This window comes from Kogia breviceps, chromosome 13, assembly GCF_026419965.1.
Source record: "Kogia breviceps isolate mKogBre1 chromosome 13, mKogBre1 haplotype 1, whole genome shotgun sequence".
Classification (NCBI taxonomy): Eukaryota; Metazoa; Chordata; class Mammalia; order Artiodactyla; family Physeteridae; genus Kogia; species Kogia breviceps.
Genome location: NC_081322.1, coordinates 76,314,964 through 76,333,906, shown reverse-complemented (window position 1 = coordinate 76,333,906; position 18,943 = coordinate 76,314,964). Strand labels below are relative to the sequence as shown.

The 18,943-nt window shown below is 47.3% G+C and overlaps 1 protein-coding gene across 1 annotated transcript in view; it reads right to left on the bottom strand.

Annotated features, from left to right (window-relative positions):
• PPP1R14C (protein phosphatase 1 regulatory inhibitor subunit 14C) overlaps window positions 1–18,943 on the bottom strand; it is a 79,838-nt gene that overhangs the window by 17,748 nt on the left and 43,147 nt on the right. Inside the window, exons 2-3 of the mRNA XM_059083496.2 lie at window positions 3,349–3,432; window positions 1,736–1,768 (exon numbers count right to left, since the gene is read on the bottom strand). Of these exons, the coding sequence (XP_058939479.1) occupies window positions 1,736–1,768; window positions 3,349–3,432 (117 nt within the window). The remainder of the gene's footprint in view (window positions 1–1,735; window positions 1,769–3,348; window positions 3,433–18,943) is intronic.

The window sequence follows — 18,943 nt, the reverse complement described above, 5'->3', positions numbered from 1 at the left end:
AAAAAATTTGTTTAAATCATAATATTATGAACCTTGACTACTGATTTAAACTAATACTGTTATATAACTTTATTGAGGGGATGGAGGGAAATGAATTGTGTGGAGAGTGAGGGATCTATCATATTTCCTCTTAAGTCAAGAAGTGAAAAAAAAAGTAGTAAATGTATATTTAGGAATAAAAGAGTAAATACCAGAGAAACAGCCCAAGTTGTTGTTGTATAAAAATATATATAGTTATGTAAATATAAAATATACGCCTCTAGGGTAGGGGACTAAGGAGTGGGAAAGACACTCCTACTTTTTCTTCATAAGTCTAATAGTATTTTAGGCTTTCAAACTTATGAATATGTATTACATTGATTTAAAAATATATATTTTAATAACTAAAATTAAAATTTTAAAATCTCTATGAATACAGAATGTAATCAATATAAAGGAAAACTGGAGATTGTAAGAATAAAGCTCAAATAAGTAACTGGGGCTTCCCTGGTGGCGCAGTGGTTGAGAATCCGCCTGCCGATGCAGGGGATACGGGTTCGTGCCCTGGTCTGGGAAGATCCCACATGCCGCGGAGCGGCTGGGCCCGTGAGCCATGGCCGCTGAGCCTGCACGTCCGGAGCCTGTGCTCCGCAACGGGAGAGGCCACAACAGTGAGAGGCCCGCGTACCACCAAAAAAAAAAAAAAAAAAAAAAAGTAACTGACCTCAAACCAAATTACCCTAAAACCCCATATACTCATTTAAATTTTACACACTCTTAAAAGTATGCTTTCCTCTCACTTTTTAATTATACCATTTCAAAAAAACCAGAAGTCCTACCATATATATATTACCAATATATTCATAACTGATCAAATTCTTAATTTGTACACTGTTCATGCTTTGGGTCATTAGAGTATACATTAAATGCTTTGGTCTAATCAAACTAACATCTATTGTTTATTTACATTAATACTATACGCTTGACAAATATCAAAACAAAGCATAAAATTTATCCTTCCAATAAAGGCAATCGCTCAATTATGAATGACAAAATCAGCTTTAAGCTTTTAAAAAATACATACCTATACCCTAATAGAATGTATTCTCCAGTTATAAATCTAAAACTTTTACTAAAATGATTCCAAACCCTCTCACAATTTCCTTTGAAGTTTGGCTTTTATATAAAAGCAGGCAACACACCCAATTCCATTAGTTTTAAGTCTTCCAGAACTAGACGTGCTGAGGTTTACAAATAAGCAAGTTAGTACTATTCAAACACATGAGGGCTTCCCTGGTGGCGCAGTGGTTAAGAATCCGCCTGCCAATGCAGGGGACACGGGTTCAATCCCTGGTCTGGGAAGATCCCACATGCCCCGGAGCAACTAAGACTGTGCGCCACAACTACTGAGCCTGCGCTCTAGAGTCCGCGAGCCACAACTACTGAAGCCCGTGTGCCTAGAGCCCGTGCTCCACAACGAGAAGCCACCACAATGAGAAGCCCGCGCACCGCAACCAAAAGTAGCCCCCACTCACTGCAACTAGCACGCAGCCACAAAGACCCACCGCAGCCAAAAATAAATAAATTGATAAATTAATTAATTTAAAACAAACACATGCCCTTCACTTATGGATAATAATGGCTACTTAGTATACACATAACCACCCCGCTTATTATGGTTTAGCTTTAAAAACAGACAAATTGATTTAATAAAAACCAATTCAAACTTGGCATTTAGGAAAAGTAATTTGTTTACCTCTGTTGGTTTGTAGCAGTCTACGAGAGCTTCCTAGAATGAAATACACACAAGTTTTATTTTAAAATTCAGTATCATTTTAAAAGTGAAGTCAAAAATCATTTCATCTTTATAGTATTATTCTTAACATAGTAAATCAATTTTTCATATTGACTACCTAGAACCACACTTTATTTCAGCATTTGTTGGTCCTCTGAAGATACAAAAAGCTGTACCCTTCCTTTGCAGGAATGCCTTGCACTCTTCAGAATACACACACACACACACACACACACACACCCGTCCTTCTGGCTGCCAATGTGGTTAATAATGAACTGGATACACAGACAGCCTGTGAGAGATGGTGACAATCACAGTGGATGTGGAGAGTGAGGGAGGGCCTGGCTGTGATTTAACCACAGGGTAGCCTGTCACACCTCAGCAGGCTTTGGTTATCCTCCCCTGGGAACCAAAGGGGGTGACCTGATGGCAGCCAAAGCCCGTTTCAAGTTCTTACTTTTAAGAAAAAAATTTTATGTCATTGTATTTTTTATAGAACTGGTGCCTGGTTTTTTTGTTCTTGTGTTTTTTGTATTGTAACTTTCAGAACTAGGATGCTATCTTCTCCCAGCTAAATATACCAACAAGAGATTAACATTAAATTAAGACTGTCCGCCACTCAACAAACACTAGCAATTATTAACACATCAAACACAATCAAATGTGCCCTTTACTTGCCCTTAGTGATATTTGCCATCAGTGATAACTAACAGCCATTAACAGTTATCATCAGTGAACATTAAGAACAATGGCAGGGCTTCCCAGGTGGCACAGTGGTTGAGAATCCGCCTGCCGATGCAGAGGACACGGGTTCGTGCCCCGGTCCGGGAAGATCCCACATGCCGTGGAGCGGCTGAGCCCGTGAGCCATGGCCGCTGAGCCTGTGCGTCCGGAGCCTGTGCGTCCGGAGCCTGTGCTCCGCAAAGGGAGAGGCCACAGCAGTGAGAGGCCCACGTACCACCAAAAAAAAAAAAAAAAAGAACAATGGCAGGTCAAAGGTTAACTGGTTTTAGAAACTCCCAAATGCAGATTTTAAAATGACAGATTTGACTTCCTGCAGGAAGGGAAATAAATATTTTATTGCTCTGGACAAAGGAGACATGGGGCCTCTCAACATCTATTGTATCAGGTGAGCATACTCCAATAAAGGATATTTTATTAAATAGAATTATACAGTAAACAATCTTATCTAGAAATTAATTTCATGAATGATATAATCACAACTGCAAGACCAGACGCCTGAGCTTAGATACTCCAGTTCCAGCTCAGCCCCTCTCCTTCTCATATAACTATGGGACGTCACTTCCTTCTCTGGCAAACGGATCTTCGGAGAGAAGAAAGAACCATCTTTCTCCCAAGAAGTGAAGGCTGGAGAAACTCATATCTGTAAGGTGCTTTAAGAACTGACTCTAGTCAAGACCTGCCTTATCAGCAGAGATGCAGTTTGTGAGGCCGAATACTCAGCATCCCATTGCTTTCTCTCTGCAAACGGCCATTGCCCGAGTGCCGGCCCGGGGCAGGATCAGCGCAAGCCACGCATCCCTCAAAGGTTCTAGGTTTTGAATGCTGCTTACCCGTAATTTTAAAGCTCTCTCTTCTTCACTGTCTGCATCGAGAAGGTCGTCAATGTCAATTTCCACATCTGGCATTTCTTCTTCCTGGGAGGCAAACGTGAAAGCATTCTGTTCAGCGAGATGCTGCATTGTATCGAAGCAGTTTAGTTCGGTCATATAGATGCGTTGAAAATTAAGGCGGGGAGGGGGGGGGAAGAAGAGACTAGGAGGAAGGGGAGGAAAAGAAGAAGGAATGGGAAGTAGGAGATAGAGAGAAAGGTGGAAACAGTAGAAAAAAGGAAGAAGAGGTGGGAAGGGGAAGGAGAGAAAAGGAACAGAGGAAGGAGTGGGGAGCAAAGGAGACGTTAAGAGTCACAAAGCGTAGAAAGTAATGCTATTTCAAAAATGACGGTTTTCTACTTTCTGGCAAAAAAAACTGCACTTCTGAGTACGTAATGGGGCATTGGCAGATTACAGTTAGAGCAGTGAGACTTGCAGTTTCCTACCCAACATCTACCCTTCCCTGATCTTTTTTTGGGGGGTGGGGGAGGTCCGCATCTCCCTTCCTAGCTCTGGGTCTGGGAAAACCTGAGCGTGCCACGCATTTCTGAGGCAGGGCTCTTGGGTCAGTATCACCCCAACCCCAGTTACAGACTCAACCGAGACTAATGGGGGTTCTGGGAACAGAAGCTCTTTCAATAGAAGTGTCCCTGCTGGAGAGCCGGCTGAGGAAGCCTGTAACCTAGAAATTGCCGGCAACAATCGTGCAACCACGAAGGGAGAGCCTGAGTCACGGTGGGTAGAGTGGGGAGAAATACGGAAAGAGGGTTCTGGATAACGTCACCGAGTCAAACCACCCCTGAAGCCCACCGACATTCTAGTAAAGCCCCATTATTGTGAGTCAAGTTTCATATTCCTGCGCAAGCCAAAGACATCCAGTCCATAACAGAGGGCAGGAAAGTCCAGCTGCAACGCGGTGACAGACCTCACTGATTTGGAATCTGCAGCTCCAACCCACAGGAGATCTTGGCTACCTCTCATTCTCTCTGTTACCTGACTTGCCCCACATCTCTGAGAACGCTGAGAGAAAATCGCATTTAGGAGAGGGCTGTAATTTTGCATTTCCCCTTCCCACGAGGAGTCACCTGCAGGCCAACTCGTCCGAGCCACAGGGATGGCTGAGGAGTGTCTGCAGAAGCCATGGAGAAATTTGTGGGGGGGACACCTGTGCAGACACCTGGGCTTAGCTGCTCTGTGCCAGCTGTGTTGTCTGGTCTTCAGGGGCAAGGCTGACCTTCTGAGAACTTCCTTTCTAGTAAAATGCATTTACTAATAGTGCTCAACCATTCTTTTTTCCTGCTCCAACACAAAAGTGAGGACCCAAGTGTTTTGAGGAAACTGAGGAATATTATACACCACTGTGAATAATAATAAGAAATATATATATTGGTCTCTGCCCCAGTTCCTGACACAGAGCTCCTAAAACCCTTGTAAACAGGGGTGCTGACTTTTGTTTCTTTACTACGGTGAGATATGCAATCCATATTGGAAAGCTCAGATAAAGCAGAAGGAAAACTGAACCCAAAGCAGAAGGGCAAGTCTAACATCTTAGTTTTACTAAGGTTAACATCTCTTTAAAAAGTTTTAATAATAATACTAACAAAAAATGGGGAAAAAAGAGCATATCTCCTTAGAAAATTCAAATGACCTTAGAACTAGGAAAGAACGCTTCTCACTGGAGAGTAGGGATAGGAGTAAAATTAAAACATAACCACCTGGTTTCCGAGGATGTCAGGAAAACGGTACAGGGCTGGAGGTGTATCTGCCCACAGGAATATTTGACAGTACGTACCAGGCCCTGAGACTCAATCTACATATATATGGCAATGAACACAGCATCACTGCCCTCTGCTTAGAGCCGGCTGAGCTGCTGTGGCTTTCCCCTCTTTCACTAGAAGCCATCCAGCCCACACTTTCATCCAGCCAGTCTGTCTCTCAGACTGGCACAGAGCTGCTGCTTCAAATGAGATGCCATTTTTAAGCCCTCTCCAGGGCAGAGCAGGGAGATGGGTACAGATGTGGCCTCCATCAAGGGGAGGATGCTGGAGGATCCCAAGGCTGTACTCCATTCAGTCAGGGTGCTGAGCACTGCTCAGCACTGGACGTGTGCACTGCTTCCCTGTATGGGTACGGGTACCAGCTTCCCTGGCGACTGCGTCCCCTCCACCCTGGCATTCTCTTGCCCCAATGCTGCCTATGCCCGACTTCTGATTGTGTGTATATTTGAAATTGTGGCTGAAAGTAAGACTGCAGGGGGAGAGGTAAGTCATTTGGGGAGCCGCCAATAGTGGTACAGCTCTCAAGGGTCTGCCAGACTTTCCACAGTGACAGGACCAGTGGGAACTGAAACACCAACGAAGAAACTCACTAGATTACAGAACCACTGGCAGCCCATGAACACAGATTGCAGCTGGGAAGCCGCAGTGTGGATAAATCACACATGGACCACGTGGACCCTCCCCAGGCCAAAGAATGCCGAAGCCACGACAATCCAGCCTCTGGAGCAGCGCTGGGCACACGTGTGTGTGTTCTAGCAAATGTGGCTCAAGATTAATTCACCTACGTCCACAGCTTGGCGTGGCTTTAATAACCACTGTGTGAGGTCAAAATACCCAGAGCCGATTTCAGCTGACTCTGTTCAAGAAAAGCCAAGCGGGCTTCCCTGGTGGCGCAGTGGTTGAGAGTCCGCCTGCCGATGCAGGGGATGCGGGTTCGTGCCCCGGGTCCGGGAGGATCCCACGTGCCGCGGAGCAGCTGGGCCCGTGAGCCGTGGCCGCTGAGCCTGCGCGTCCGGAGCCTGTGCTCCGCAACGGGAGAGGCCACAGCGGTGAGAGGCCCGCGTACAGCAAAAAAAAAAGCCAAGCAAAAGCGATAAACCCACAAGTATCACTCTGTGTAACAGTCTATACAGCCTCCCCCTAAGTTCCCCCACTCCTCCCCCAAAACCGTCATTTGGGTTCAGCATTTATATGTGGTTTGGGCACCAAGTATGTACTTATGTCACTGTTTAATGAAATCCAACAGGAAGCAGGGTGTATAAACTGTTGAAGTAATCACAGCTAAGGGGAGCTCTGTGTCTGCTGTTCTGAAAGGAAATAAAAGAATAAGCGAACAATGCCCCCATCAGAACAGCACAGCCATGGGTTTCCCCGCAAACATCGTTCAGCGTTGAAGCTCTGCCAAGTTTGGTCAAACAGGCTTTTACTTGCATAGCAAAGTCGAGTCGCACCCACGCAGCAGCATCTGCAATTAGGTGTCCTCTCAGCACGACTGCGCTGGGCTCTCCCGCAGGCGCTGACCACATCTGACCCATTTTTCCCAACCCTTGAGGTCCGGGCTGTATTTCAGTTTAAATTCGCTAGGATGAAATACAGTTAAGAATCCAGTTCCTCAGTCACCTTAGCCACATTTCAGGGCTCGGTTGCCACACATGGCGAGTGACTGCTGCACCAGACAGTGCAGACACGGGGCCTTTCACACCGCTGGACTGGACGGCCCTTGAGTCCACTCACCCTCTGGCCTGGACAAAGCGAAGCCTCCTCCCCTCTCAAAGGAGCTTGACAGGAATAAAGAAAACAGCCAGCACCGCAAGGTTACTACCAGGCCCCGAGGGCATGTGGCTGGGAAAAACTGGGCTACGCTTTCCTAGTGGGAAGGTCGGACATCGGCATTTTCTCCCAAACGATGAGCTTCTCATGACCCCCGCCCACTTCTCTCCGAGGCCAGGAGGGGGTCAGGCTCAGCACGCGTACCAGGAGCGCGGAGCAGGGTGGGTTCTGAAGGTGGGCGATACTGAAACCAAAGCCCCACTGAGGACATAGAGATGGGGGCCATGGAGGCACACGTAGGAAGAAAAGACTGATCTAGTATCAAGCATAGACTCCTGTGTATATTGGGTATTAAATATTTTTAATGAGTGTAGCAATAGTCCAAATTCAATTGTTCTCTTGAGCTCTATCTTCTGTAAAAAGCAGTAACACTGAATAACCTTGGTGATAGATCAAATCACTTGCCTGGCAGAGACCACACCCACAGCCTACTCTGGTTTGCCAGAATCTAGCTGTGTTTGGGGGATTTCCCCACGTCAACAATAGATCTGCAAACAGGGGCTCTGGTAACAAAAAGGAAACAACCTCTTAGGAGTGGCTGGGGTAAGTCACCAGCTAACAGCAACCTATATTCACCTTCCTGTTGATACCCACAGAATGAGGCCCTTGACCATGGCTCTGCATCTTTCTGGTTGTACGTCATCGAGCATCCACCATACATACAAGCACTGTATCAACACTGTGAGGCCCTGCTCTGGAGGGGCAGCCGAAGCGTAGAAACAAACGATATCCAAGGGCACCAAAAGACAGAGACAAACCCAAAGTGCTTTATGATTAAGGAGGGGGAAAACTTCCTCCTGGGGCAGGCGGGGAGGGTTTCACAGAGGAGAGAGCATGTAAGCTGGCCTTGTGGAACGGCAGGATTTGGATAGGTTTAGAGGGGGAGAGAGAGCACCCAAAAGAGGCAGAATGGTATACACAGAAGGCAAAATACAAGGGTTGTTCTAAGTACAGGGTGTAGAAAGGTCCTTGGCCTGGGGGTCAGACAGCTCTGGGCTACGAATATTAATGACTATGAAAGCCAGAATGAGAGCTGAGGCAGGTGGGGTGCTATAAGGAGTAGTGAGGAGTGCGGCAAACAAGAGAAAGCATGCCCCAAGGAAAGGCAGCAAAAAACAAAACAAAACAACCCTCCATTTCCAACTATTGTAACCTTTTAGGAACATGTGCTCTATGCTGCCAGATTTTCCAAGTTTTCAGAAAAGCCGAAAATACAGATTTTTAATGTTAAAATATCTTTTTCTTTTTAAGTTGGTTTACAACTCTTTAAAATATCGTGAAAGACAAACAAAATCCATCAGCCTTCATGCTGCCAGTTTCTCCTCAACCTGCAGAGACTGTAGCCAATGAGGGCTCCAGAGCAAGGGTGGGAAATGCTGGCAGAGCTGGCCCAGCAGCAGGGTCCCAGGAACGAGGAGGGGGCAGGGGAGGCTGCTGAGAGGTGGTCATCCCGTGGGAGGTGTCAGGGCCTGGATGCCAGCGGTGGCAAGAATGGCAAGATTTTAAACAGGAAGGGAAAAGGGATGGAACTTGGCGATGAACTGGATGTTGGAGGAGGGAGAAGGGAAAGGTAGAAAGAAGGTGCAGGTTTGAGCCCGTGAGGTTCTGGAGAAACATGCAGTGACAGAGAGCACGCCTGGGACCTCGAAGACACAAACAAACCAACAGGCAGTTCAGAGGGAAGCCTCTTTCCAGCAGCCACCGACCCCACGCAGAAGGAGGACCTCACACTGCCACTGCAAAGGGACACGCGGTAGCACCGAGGGCCAGAGGCACAGCCCCGCGCAGGCAGGACCTCAGCCGGGCCTGCGACCACCCGGGGCTCAGGCACCAGGATGCAGTGACGCAACGAGTATCGTGTTCCCGAAACAGACCGCCTGCGTGAAAACACACACGCATGCTCACACACGCTTCCAACTCGCCGGGGGAAATTCACACCACGAACCCCGTCAGGTGCAGCGCCGGCTGTTAAAAAAATACAAATGCTCGCTGATCTCCGCAACAGTGAAGGGGGCAGGAATGCTGATGCTACAACAGCTTGAAAATGAATGACGGTTTTCACGCTGCACAACACACAGCTTAAGGGCTCCCCGAAAGTGACCGTGGCTCCCCGAAAGTGACCGTGGCTCGCAGTTCTCTGCACCTCTGTCCCAAGATAAGGACGTGAAGGACCGTGAGATTAGAGGGCGGTGAACACCCCGGCAGTGAGGGAGAAACACGGGCAGCAGGGGTCGGGGTCGGGGGGCACTGGACTATTCTGACAGCCCACACTCCCCAGGGCTCCCCCCTCCACAGGCCTACAGGGAAACTGGTGTAGGAAAAATCCTAAGAAGAACAGAGGCACACCGGCTCCCAGGGGCTACGTGAGGATTATTCTCTTCTCTGTGAAAGTATTTACATTTCATGTTTTCATTTTTATGACAACTCAAAAACATTTCTATAAGCAAGCACGTTTATTCTAAGAATCGTCTGGATGACCATTCTATAATCAGATCAGCCCTGTGTTTATCATCAAGCAGAATTAGGTTAATGACCTAATGAGAAAAAGGCCAAAGAGTAGATTTAATGCATAACTGACTGACTCATTCACACCAAGGGAAGCCCGAAGCCACCGCTCAAAGGGCTCTGTGCTATCCCCAACTGTACCTAATTCCTCTCACAGAAAGAATGACATCAGCCGCCCCAGGTGATTCACGCTGGACATTTGACTTCCGTTGGTTGGTTACTTTGTGTTCAATTTGCAATTTTGATTTTGTAATCGGAAGAACCATAAGCATAAGGAGTTTTCGTTTTAAGGGTACGTAGCTAAATATTATTGTATTAAACCTTTAAATCAGCCCTGGAATCTGCAAGAAAGTTTTTCTACTTAAAAAGGAGCCCAGCCTACCCTGTGCCCATCACGGTGGAATATCAGGACACTTAGGATGAAGCGGAGATCTGGGAAGCTTTCAGGAGGCAAACAGGTCACACACAGAAGGACAGAGAATCAACGTCACCAAGATTCCCAACAGCAACGCTGTGAGCTGGAAGCCAAGGGAACCATCATTCCAAAATCCTGAAGAGAAACGATTTCCAACCTGGACGCCTACGTCCCCCCCAGACTGTCGACTAGGAGTTAGAGAAAAACTATAGACATTTTATGACACATCAGGCCTAATATCTTATATGTTTACCTCCCATTTCAGAAGGAAGTGCTCCAGGGAAACAAAGAAATAAACTAGGAAAGTCACCTGTAGCTGTGGACCACGAAGGCCAGAGGGCATAAACAAATCAAGACTGAGGGGGGAGGCTTAAAGAGCTGGGAGGCTGAGTGCAGGGAGGGGAGATGAGCCTATTTTTCATAGGGGCATGGGGTCCGGTGCCTTTTGGGCATACGTCTGCTGGGCCACTTGGAGGGGCTGGGGCAGGAGAGCCTTAAATGGAAGTAAAGGGGGGTAAACAATTGTAGGTCATTCCAACTTCAACGCTGGCGAATGGTACCATCCATCCCATGTTACTAACATGTCCCTAATACACACTTGTTTTAGAAGTTAAATAACCTTCAAAGGCTGAAGCTGGCTCAAACAGCAAAATCCCCCAAACTCCTCTAAAAAGATGAAAATATCCTGACTGAACGTCATCCTATGATGAAGTGAAGGGATGGTTTAAAGAGTATGCAGAGAGGCTGCCGTCCTTGCTGCGCCGGAGAGCAAGCCTGGACGCCCCTTTATTCCACACTCCCCACAGCTCAGGTTCATTTCTGGGGCTTCAGCGCATACAAATGATGGCCACAGCAGAAAGCAGGAAAGCCACAGGGCATGCCCTGTCCGGAGCGCCCCCCTTTCCTCCTGCTTAAGAAAATACACTGTGATACCAGTGAGCAACACCGACATTATTTTACAAACACCCAGAATATGTTTTAATTTTTTGATAGTTCACTACCTTTATTTGGTACTTTCACTATTACCATTGAACCAATTACTCGGGACACATCCTCGTGTCACAGCAGCCTAGTTGAGGACTGTCGCCCTAACAATCAACAATATAAAACAAATGCCAGCTCAGAGATATAAAGAGCCACACTACTGATCACGTGAAAATCCATGTGACATCTATTTACTGAGGACCTGCTATCTTCCAGAAACTTTCTAGACGCCGGGGATAAAGAATGAACAAGTGACAAAAATACTTGCTCTCATGGAGATTAAACCCTGATGGGGGGGACTTCCTTGGTGATGCAGTGGTTAAGAATCTGCCTGCCAATGCAGGGGACACAGGTTCGAACCCTGGTCCGGGAAGATCCCACATGCCGCGAAGCAACTAAGCCTGTGCGCCACAACTACTGAGCCTGCGCTCTAGAGCCCGCGAGCCACAACTACTGAGCCCACGTGCCACAACTATTGAGCCCGCATGCCACAGCTACTGAAGCCCACGTGCCACAACTACTGAAGCCCGCATGCCTAGAGCCCGTGCTCCGCAACAAGAGAAGCCACCGCAATGAGAAGCCCTGCACGCCACAGCGAAGAGTAGCCCCCGCTCGCCACAACTAGAGAAAGCCCGCACGCGGCAACGAAGACCCAACACAGTCAAAAATAACTAAATAAAATAAATAAATGTATTTTTAAAAAAAACAACCCTGATGGGAAAGACAGACAATAAACACCTAAGTACAATATATGATGTAGCAAATGGCGGTAACTATTTTCAAGAAAAATCAGCAGAGCAGAGGGACAGGGTCTAATACTATGGCTGGAATTTTAATAGGGTGGTCAGAGTAGTGAGAGAAATATCTGAGGAACAGACCTGAAGAAGGACCGTGCTGAAATCTGAGGGAAGAGCACCGAAGCGGAACAGAGCAGGTGCCCAGGTGAGTCTGAGAAGCAAGGTTCCCAGGGCCACTGCAGTGGACTTGGGGTAGGGCCCCTGTAAAGACTCTGACTTGGACCCCGACTGAGACAGAAGCCTCTGGGGTCGTTTGAGCAGGGCATGGTGTGATATGATTTTCTTTTCTTTTCTTTTTTTTTTTTTTTACATTTTTATTGGAGTATAATTTCTTTACAATGGTGTGTTAGTTCTGCTGTATGACAAAGTGAATCAGCTATACGTATACATATATCCCCATATCCCCTCTGATTTACCTTTTACAAAGGCTTGCCCTGGCTGCTTTGTGAAGAAAGGGCTGAGGGCATAGGCAGGACCACTGACAAGGCTGCAGAAATAACTGGGTAAGAGATGACACTGGCTTAGACCTGGGTGACTGCACAAAATGTATTCTGTTCTTATTTGGGTCACTGCTAATCCAAACCTCAAAGGGCAAACTCCTCTATGTGCAGCTGCACCGGTTAACAAGGCGGGCTGAGCCGGAGCGTTTTGCGAGAGGAGTATGTATCAAGGCTCCCTCTTGAGCTCGGGTGGGTGCGATGGTGGGTGTGAGCTGTTGGCAGTGACGGAGGGCACCTGGCGAGGGTGCCCAGGCCGAATGTTAGGGGAGACGACCTAGATGCTGCCTGGGAAAGCATGGAGCCAGCTGAGGGGCCCTCCCCAGGCTGCACCCCGGTTTCCTTCCCTGCCCTCCATGCACGCTGCTCCCCTTCTACAGGGCAGCCGGGGTGGGCCTCCTCCACCCCCAAATCTCTGCCCTTCCTAAGACATTTAGCAATTCGTTTGAACAAATGATTGTCTCCGGAGAGAGAATCATAACTCTCCAAACACGGTTTTTTTTTTTTTTTTTTTGCGGTACGCGGGCCTCTCACCGCTGTGGCCTCTCCGTTGCGGAGCACAGGCTCCGGACGCGCAGACTCAGCGGCCATGGCTCACGGGCCCAGCCGCTCCGCGGCATGTGGGATCTTCCCGGACCGGGGCACGAACCCGCGTCCCCTGCATCGGCAGGCAGACTCTCAACCACTGCGCCACCAGGGAAGCCCCTCTGCTAAATATTGACATAAATGGGGGAGCAGAAGACCTCACACCTAGTGGCACTCCATAATTATCCGTGAGTGACTGCCTGAATGATTTAGTCTGAGTCCCGATGGGCCTTTGCACCAACAAGCTAACTCCCTGTAAGCAGGGTTGAAGATTTATGATGGCCCAGTTGCCCCCACGACCATAAATCTTCGCCAGCCTCTAGGCTGTCTGAAGCAGCCCAGCTAGTACTCAGCAGGCATAACGACAGTATATTGTGATGATTCCCTTCTGAAAACCCCGTTGTTATTCCTACTTGGAAAGGGAGGGTCTACTAGGACTACAGTCCTCCGAGTCTATGACACAGGACAGGAGAACCCCGTTTCTCCCTCACTGAGACAGGCTCTTCTGCCCAGACAGTGACCAGGCCAAAGGGTCTCGGGCCTTCTCCCCTCGGTATCCAGTGAGCATCAGGCGATGGGGTGCAAGCCATTCAGGGCAACCTGTGCCCACAAGCAGACACTGTGTTAGCACCAGTGTGTGGAGTCTCCAGCCGCCCACACTCTGCAGTCATTGGCACATTAAGTCTCATCACGGTCACTAGCACATTAAAACTCATCAAGATGTATATCTGCTGTCTCTGCCAGCAAACTCAGAGCTCCAGGAGGGCGGGGGCTGTGCTTCATTTATTTTAGTAACCCTCATGTGTAACACGGTATCCAACCCACATACCCACACAGTGAAATTTTTATTGAGTGAATAAATGAAACCCTCTCCCCAATAAAATGCTTAGGCCTAAAGCTTTACCATTAAACACACTTTCTAGACTATTCAAGTTAAGAATGAGGAAGCCATATAATCGCATGGGTACTTAATTTCCTCTTGAAATTGACCCAGAATTGAAGATAAGATAATGATGCAGGTTATATAAGAGAGGCTGTAAATAGTAACTGCTCTAGGTATGTAAGTAAAGATAGTCCAAAGAGAAAGTGGGCATACATTCTTTGTATAATTCTTGCCTTTGTTGATTGATTGAGACCCTCTTGGATCAGCTGTTATATTTATGAACTGGCTCAATCTCACCTTTAAATTCCATATCAATAATTAAATTCAATAAGCATCAGTACTTAAACAAGAGGATTTCCCCTTGACTCATTGAGATGTTACAGAATAGAAAACATCTACTGCCAAGGAGTTTAAATAAATGATACAGGGTTTTAAATTACGGAACAAATTATAAGAGCATCTTTTACATTTTGTAGTCGGCCAAGGCAGGCATTTAATCAAGATAATAAATGCCAGACCTGTTGGTGCTAAAGGTGAAATGAAGCAAGAGTAGTCAGCCTCTTACTATGTAAAAGGTTAGTAATGTCAGAATGAGGAGAGGCCGATGTAACTCAATACAAAGTAAAATATTTTAAATGAGAAGTTTTTTCATCACTTCAAAAAACCATCCTAGGATAATAAACTGTTACTTGGTAGATAATTGGAGAGTTCTTCCTTTAATTAAAGGAAAAAGAATGATTTGTAATTGACATGTAAATTATGGTGGGACACTATTTGGTTCTCCCCACTAAGTTACACACACCACTTAAAAGTTCTGTTGACTGTACCCTTCTGTACACATTCTTTAAAAAGAAAACAAACAGAGGTGTGCAATACAAAGATAAATCTTGGCTCAAGCTGTGTCCGAATCCTCAGAAGGGTTATGGATCAGTTGAGTAAACATTTCTTGGGATAAGAGAAGGGTAATCAAAATGGAAGACGGATTTGGGGGGAAAGAGCTAAGAAAACCATGCCTACCTCAGGCATTCAATGAACGTCTGCCAGAAAACTGGAGAGGCAGGGTAAGGAGGCTTAGGACAGCCGTGTCAGGAGCCACATCACAGGAACGACAGTTGAAGGAAACGGGGAATGAGCTATTATCAAGCCCAGCTGTTCAAAACCAGAATGAACTGCACTGGAAGGCCATTCCAGACCTGGATGACCCAGCAGAGGCTGATGGAGGGCGCCATCCCTCCTCCAGACTATATAGTCTCTCCTTTTGTTTTTCAATGTTGATTCTTGGGCCCTTTCTCCGGAGATGGAGATGAAATAGGCCTGGAGTGGCTTTAGAAAACTCCACTGATGGCTCTGAGAAGCAGCGAGCTTGAGAAACACAGGACTTGGATAACCTGTAAGCTTTTCCCTCCATGAATCAAGGCCTGGCCCCTACCTGTGGTCCAGTGGTAGCCTACACAAATGATTTTTACTTTGCAGTTAAACAAGAGGTTTAGAGAGGAGATGTGCAGAAAGGGAACCGAGCGCTCAGAATATTCCAAGGCCTATCTCCTACAGGAAGCTTAGAAACAGACAAAATGGAACTGCAGACCAAGTGACTCACTCCACACGTCGAGGCTGAAAGCTCCCGCCTCCACATACATGGGCGTCCACACCTGGAATGCTCTTCCGTCCCCATCTACACCTCACTCCCCGCTTAAGACCACTCTGGTGCCTGAAACCACTTCCTTGTAGAACAGATGGCAGGGTAAGATCTCTCTCTTTTAAAGCCTCATATTGGAATGGCACTTAAATAATGATTCTAAAAATAGGTGTTATGCACATGTCTTTTCTGTTATGCTATCGAGAACACTCTGAGAGCATTATACAGTCTAATTTATTTTTGTGTCCCTCCCAATTCTAAGCACCGTTCTTTGTGCATAGTGACCATAAGTAAACATTTGGCAGATAAATTCATTCCACAGATATTTATTGAGTGCCTACTACATGCAAGGCATTGTTCTAAGTACTAGGAATAGAGTAGGAAACAAAATAGACAAAATCCTTGTCCTCCTGGAACTTATTTAGGTATGCAAAATAATGTTAAATGGAGATAAGTACTATACGGAAAATTAGAGCAAGAAAGGGATATAGGAGGGGTTGAGGTATTGCAATACCAATTGCAATACTGTGGAAGGTTCACTGTGAGTAAAGCGCTGAAGGAGGTGAGGGAGTGAAACATGCAGGTGTCCAGGAGAAGAATGTCCCAGGCAGAGGAACAGCAAGTTGCAAAGCCCTGGAGAGGAAACACACGTGGCTTGTTCAGGAAAAGAGCAGGCCAGTGTGGGGAGCAGAGTCAGCAAAGGGAAAAAAGGGGAAGATCAGAGAGGTAACGGGGTGGGGGTGAGGGTCAGATCATGCAGACCCTGTAGATCAAAGGAAAGACATACACACAATTTGACTTACAGTAACAGGATCACTCTAGCTCCTGTGCTGAGAATAAAGGGGTAGGAGGCAAAGGAGGAAGCAAGGAGAACAGGTAGAGATAAAATAATCCAGACTAGAGAAGTAGGTGATACAGATCACGGTAGAGGCGGTCAGACTCTGGTTATACTTTGAAGGTAGAGCCAATGGGATCTGCTGACCGCTGGAATACAGGATGCAAGGAGAGGACGGCTCCAAGGTTTCTGACTTGAGGAACCATTAGGATGGGGCTACCATTTCTGAGATGAGCAAGATGGGCTGGAAGAGCAGTTGGGGGAGGGACGGAGCTACAGATCAGAGCTTGGTTCTGGATGTACTGAGGCTCAGCTGCATTCTAGGTATCTAAGAGGAGACATAGAGGATGCTGTTGGATATGTAAGGATGAAGTCTGATGGACAGGTCCAGGCTAGAGACATAAACTTGGGATTCACAAGTGTATAGATGACAATTTAAGCTATGAAACTAAATAAGAACCCCCAAGAGATGGAATGTAGAAAGAAAAGAGAAAAGGTCTGAGGGCTAATCCTTGAGACCTCTACTGTGTAGAAATTAGAAAGATGTGGGAGGGTGTCTGGAAGGTCTTCCCTGAAGAAAACAAGACCATCAAGTCTGCGAGAATTTGCTGATTCTTCAGATGTGGAAACCCTCACAACAAAAACAACAAGGCAGGGAGTCAAGATGGCGAACTAGGAGGACGTGGGATTCGCGTCTCCTCAGAACTAGGGCACCTACCAGGCACTGGAGGGGGAACACGGACACCTAAGGACACGGGAGGAACCCCCAGCGACCGGGTAGGACGTGGGGCGTGTGCGGAGTGAAGGGGGAGGAGAAGTGGAGGCAGGACGGGACTGGCGTCTCTGAGGGGCGGCTGGGGGAGGGGAAGGGGTCCCACGCCCGAAGAGGGAAACTGGGGAACCACTGGGAGGGGAGAGGATCAAAAGGGAGCGTGGCCCGGTTTCCCCCGCCCACTTGGGCCCCCAGGAACCTGCTGAGATCCCGGGCCTGACCCTCTGCCCGCCAAGGCCCCCTCCAGCCATGCGGGTCCTGAGGAACTGGGAGGGAGGGGGGAGCAAAAGCAAAGGGCGGGCCTACAGGACCGGCACCCCTGAGGGGTGGCTGGGGGAGGGGAGGAGTTCCGACACCCAGCGGGACCCACCCACGGTTAGGGGGTCCAAAGGGGCTGGGGGAGACCCTGGGGGAGACCGTGGGGGGGGGCACGGAGGAACGGAAGGAAACGCGGCCAATGCTTTCCCTGTCCACTTAGGCACCAGGGAGTCTGTTGGGCTCCCAGGCCTAATCCTCTGCCCCCTGAGCCTCCCTCCTGCCGAGCAGAGCCGAAGCCCCGCCTGTACACCCCTCCACCGAGGGCACCACCTCTACACTCAGAGACCCCAAGCTGGGCCTAAACTGCATCCACACACCCTCGTCAGGGCCCTGCCGCCAAGCTCCAGAACTCCACACTCCGGAGACCCTACTTTCCACGTGAGGCCTCTTCCCTTCTACGCAGGTCCTAAGCAGAGGCCCCGCCCCACGCTTGAACGTCACCCCATCTAGGCTCCACCCCACATTCAAACGTAACCTCCCCACCTGCCTAGGTCCCGCCCCTGCCTAAACTCTACCCCCATGGCCAAGGCTTTTTTTTTTTCTTTTCTTTTCTTTTTTCCTCTTCTGGATTGGGGTCCTGTTTTACCTTGTTGATTCATTGTTGATTCTTTTATATTTTTATTTTTCCTAATAAATCTTTTATTTTTCCAATTTTTTTTTCTTTTTTGAGGTACGCAGGACTCTCACAGTTGTGGCCTCTCCCGTTGTAGAGCACAGGCTCCGGACGCGCAGGCTCAGTGGCCATGGCTCACGGGCCTAGCCGCTCTGTGGCATGTGGGATCTTCCCAGACCGGGGCACGAACCCGTGTCCCCTGCATCGGCAGGCAGACTCTCAACCACTGTGCCACCAGGGAAGCCCTGTTTTATTCTTTTTACTTTGTTAGTGATCTCTCCTTTTGGCTTGTTTCCTCCTCCAACCCCTTTTTTTTCTTTATTCTGTTGTGGTTTTATTTTACCTTGTTGCAGTTGTTTCAAATATAGTTTTATTTTTCCTAACATATTTTTTATCTGTCTAGTTTTATTTGGTTTTTTATTCTTTGGTATTGTACTGCTCCTTTTCTTCTTCCTTTTTTTTTTTTTTTTTTCTTACTGCACCATGAAGCTTGCAGGATCTTGGTTCCCAGGCTGGAGGTCGGGCCCAAGCTCCCATGGTGGGAACTTCTAAGTCCAAACTGCTGGACTAAAAGAGAACCTCAGACCCCAGGGAATATCAATCAGAGTGAAGCCTCCCAGAGGTCCTCATCTCAGCACCAAGACCCAGCTCTATCCAACTGTCTGCAAACTTCAGTGCTGGACGTCTCAGGCCAAACAACCAGTAAGACAGGAATACAGCACCATCCATCAAAAAAAAAAAAAAAAAAAAAAGAAACGACAAAAAAATTTGTTACAGACAAAGGAGCAAGGGAAAAACCTACAGGACCAAATAAATGAAGACAAAATAGGCAACCTACCTGAAAAAGAATTCAGAGTAATGATAGTAAAGATGATCAAAAATCTCGGAAACAAAATGGAGAAAATACAAGAAACATTTAACAAGGATCTAGAAGAACTAAAGAGCAAACAAACAGTGGTGAACAACACAATTACTGAAATTAAAAATACTCTAGAAGGAATCAATAACAGAATAACTGAGGCAGAAGAATGGGTAAATGAGCTAGAAGATAAAATGGTGGAAATAACTGCCAGGGAGCAGAATACCTCTGGGACAACATTAAACACAC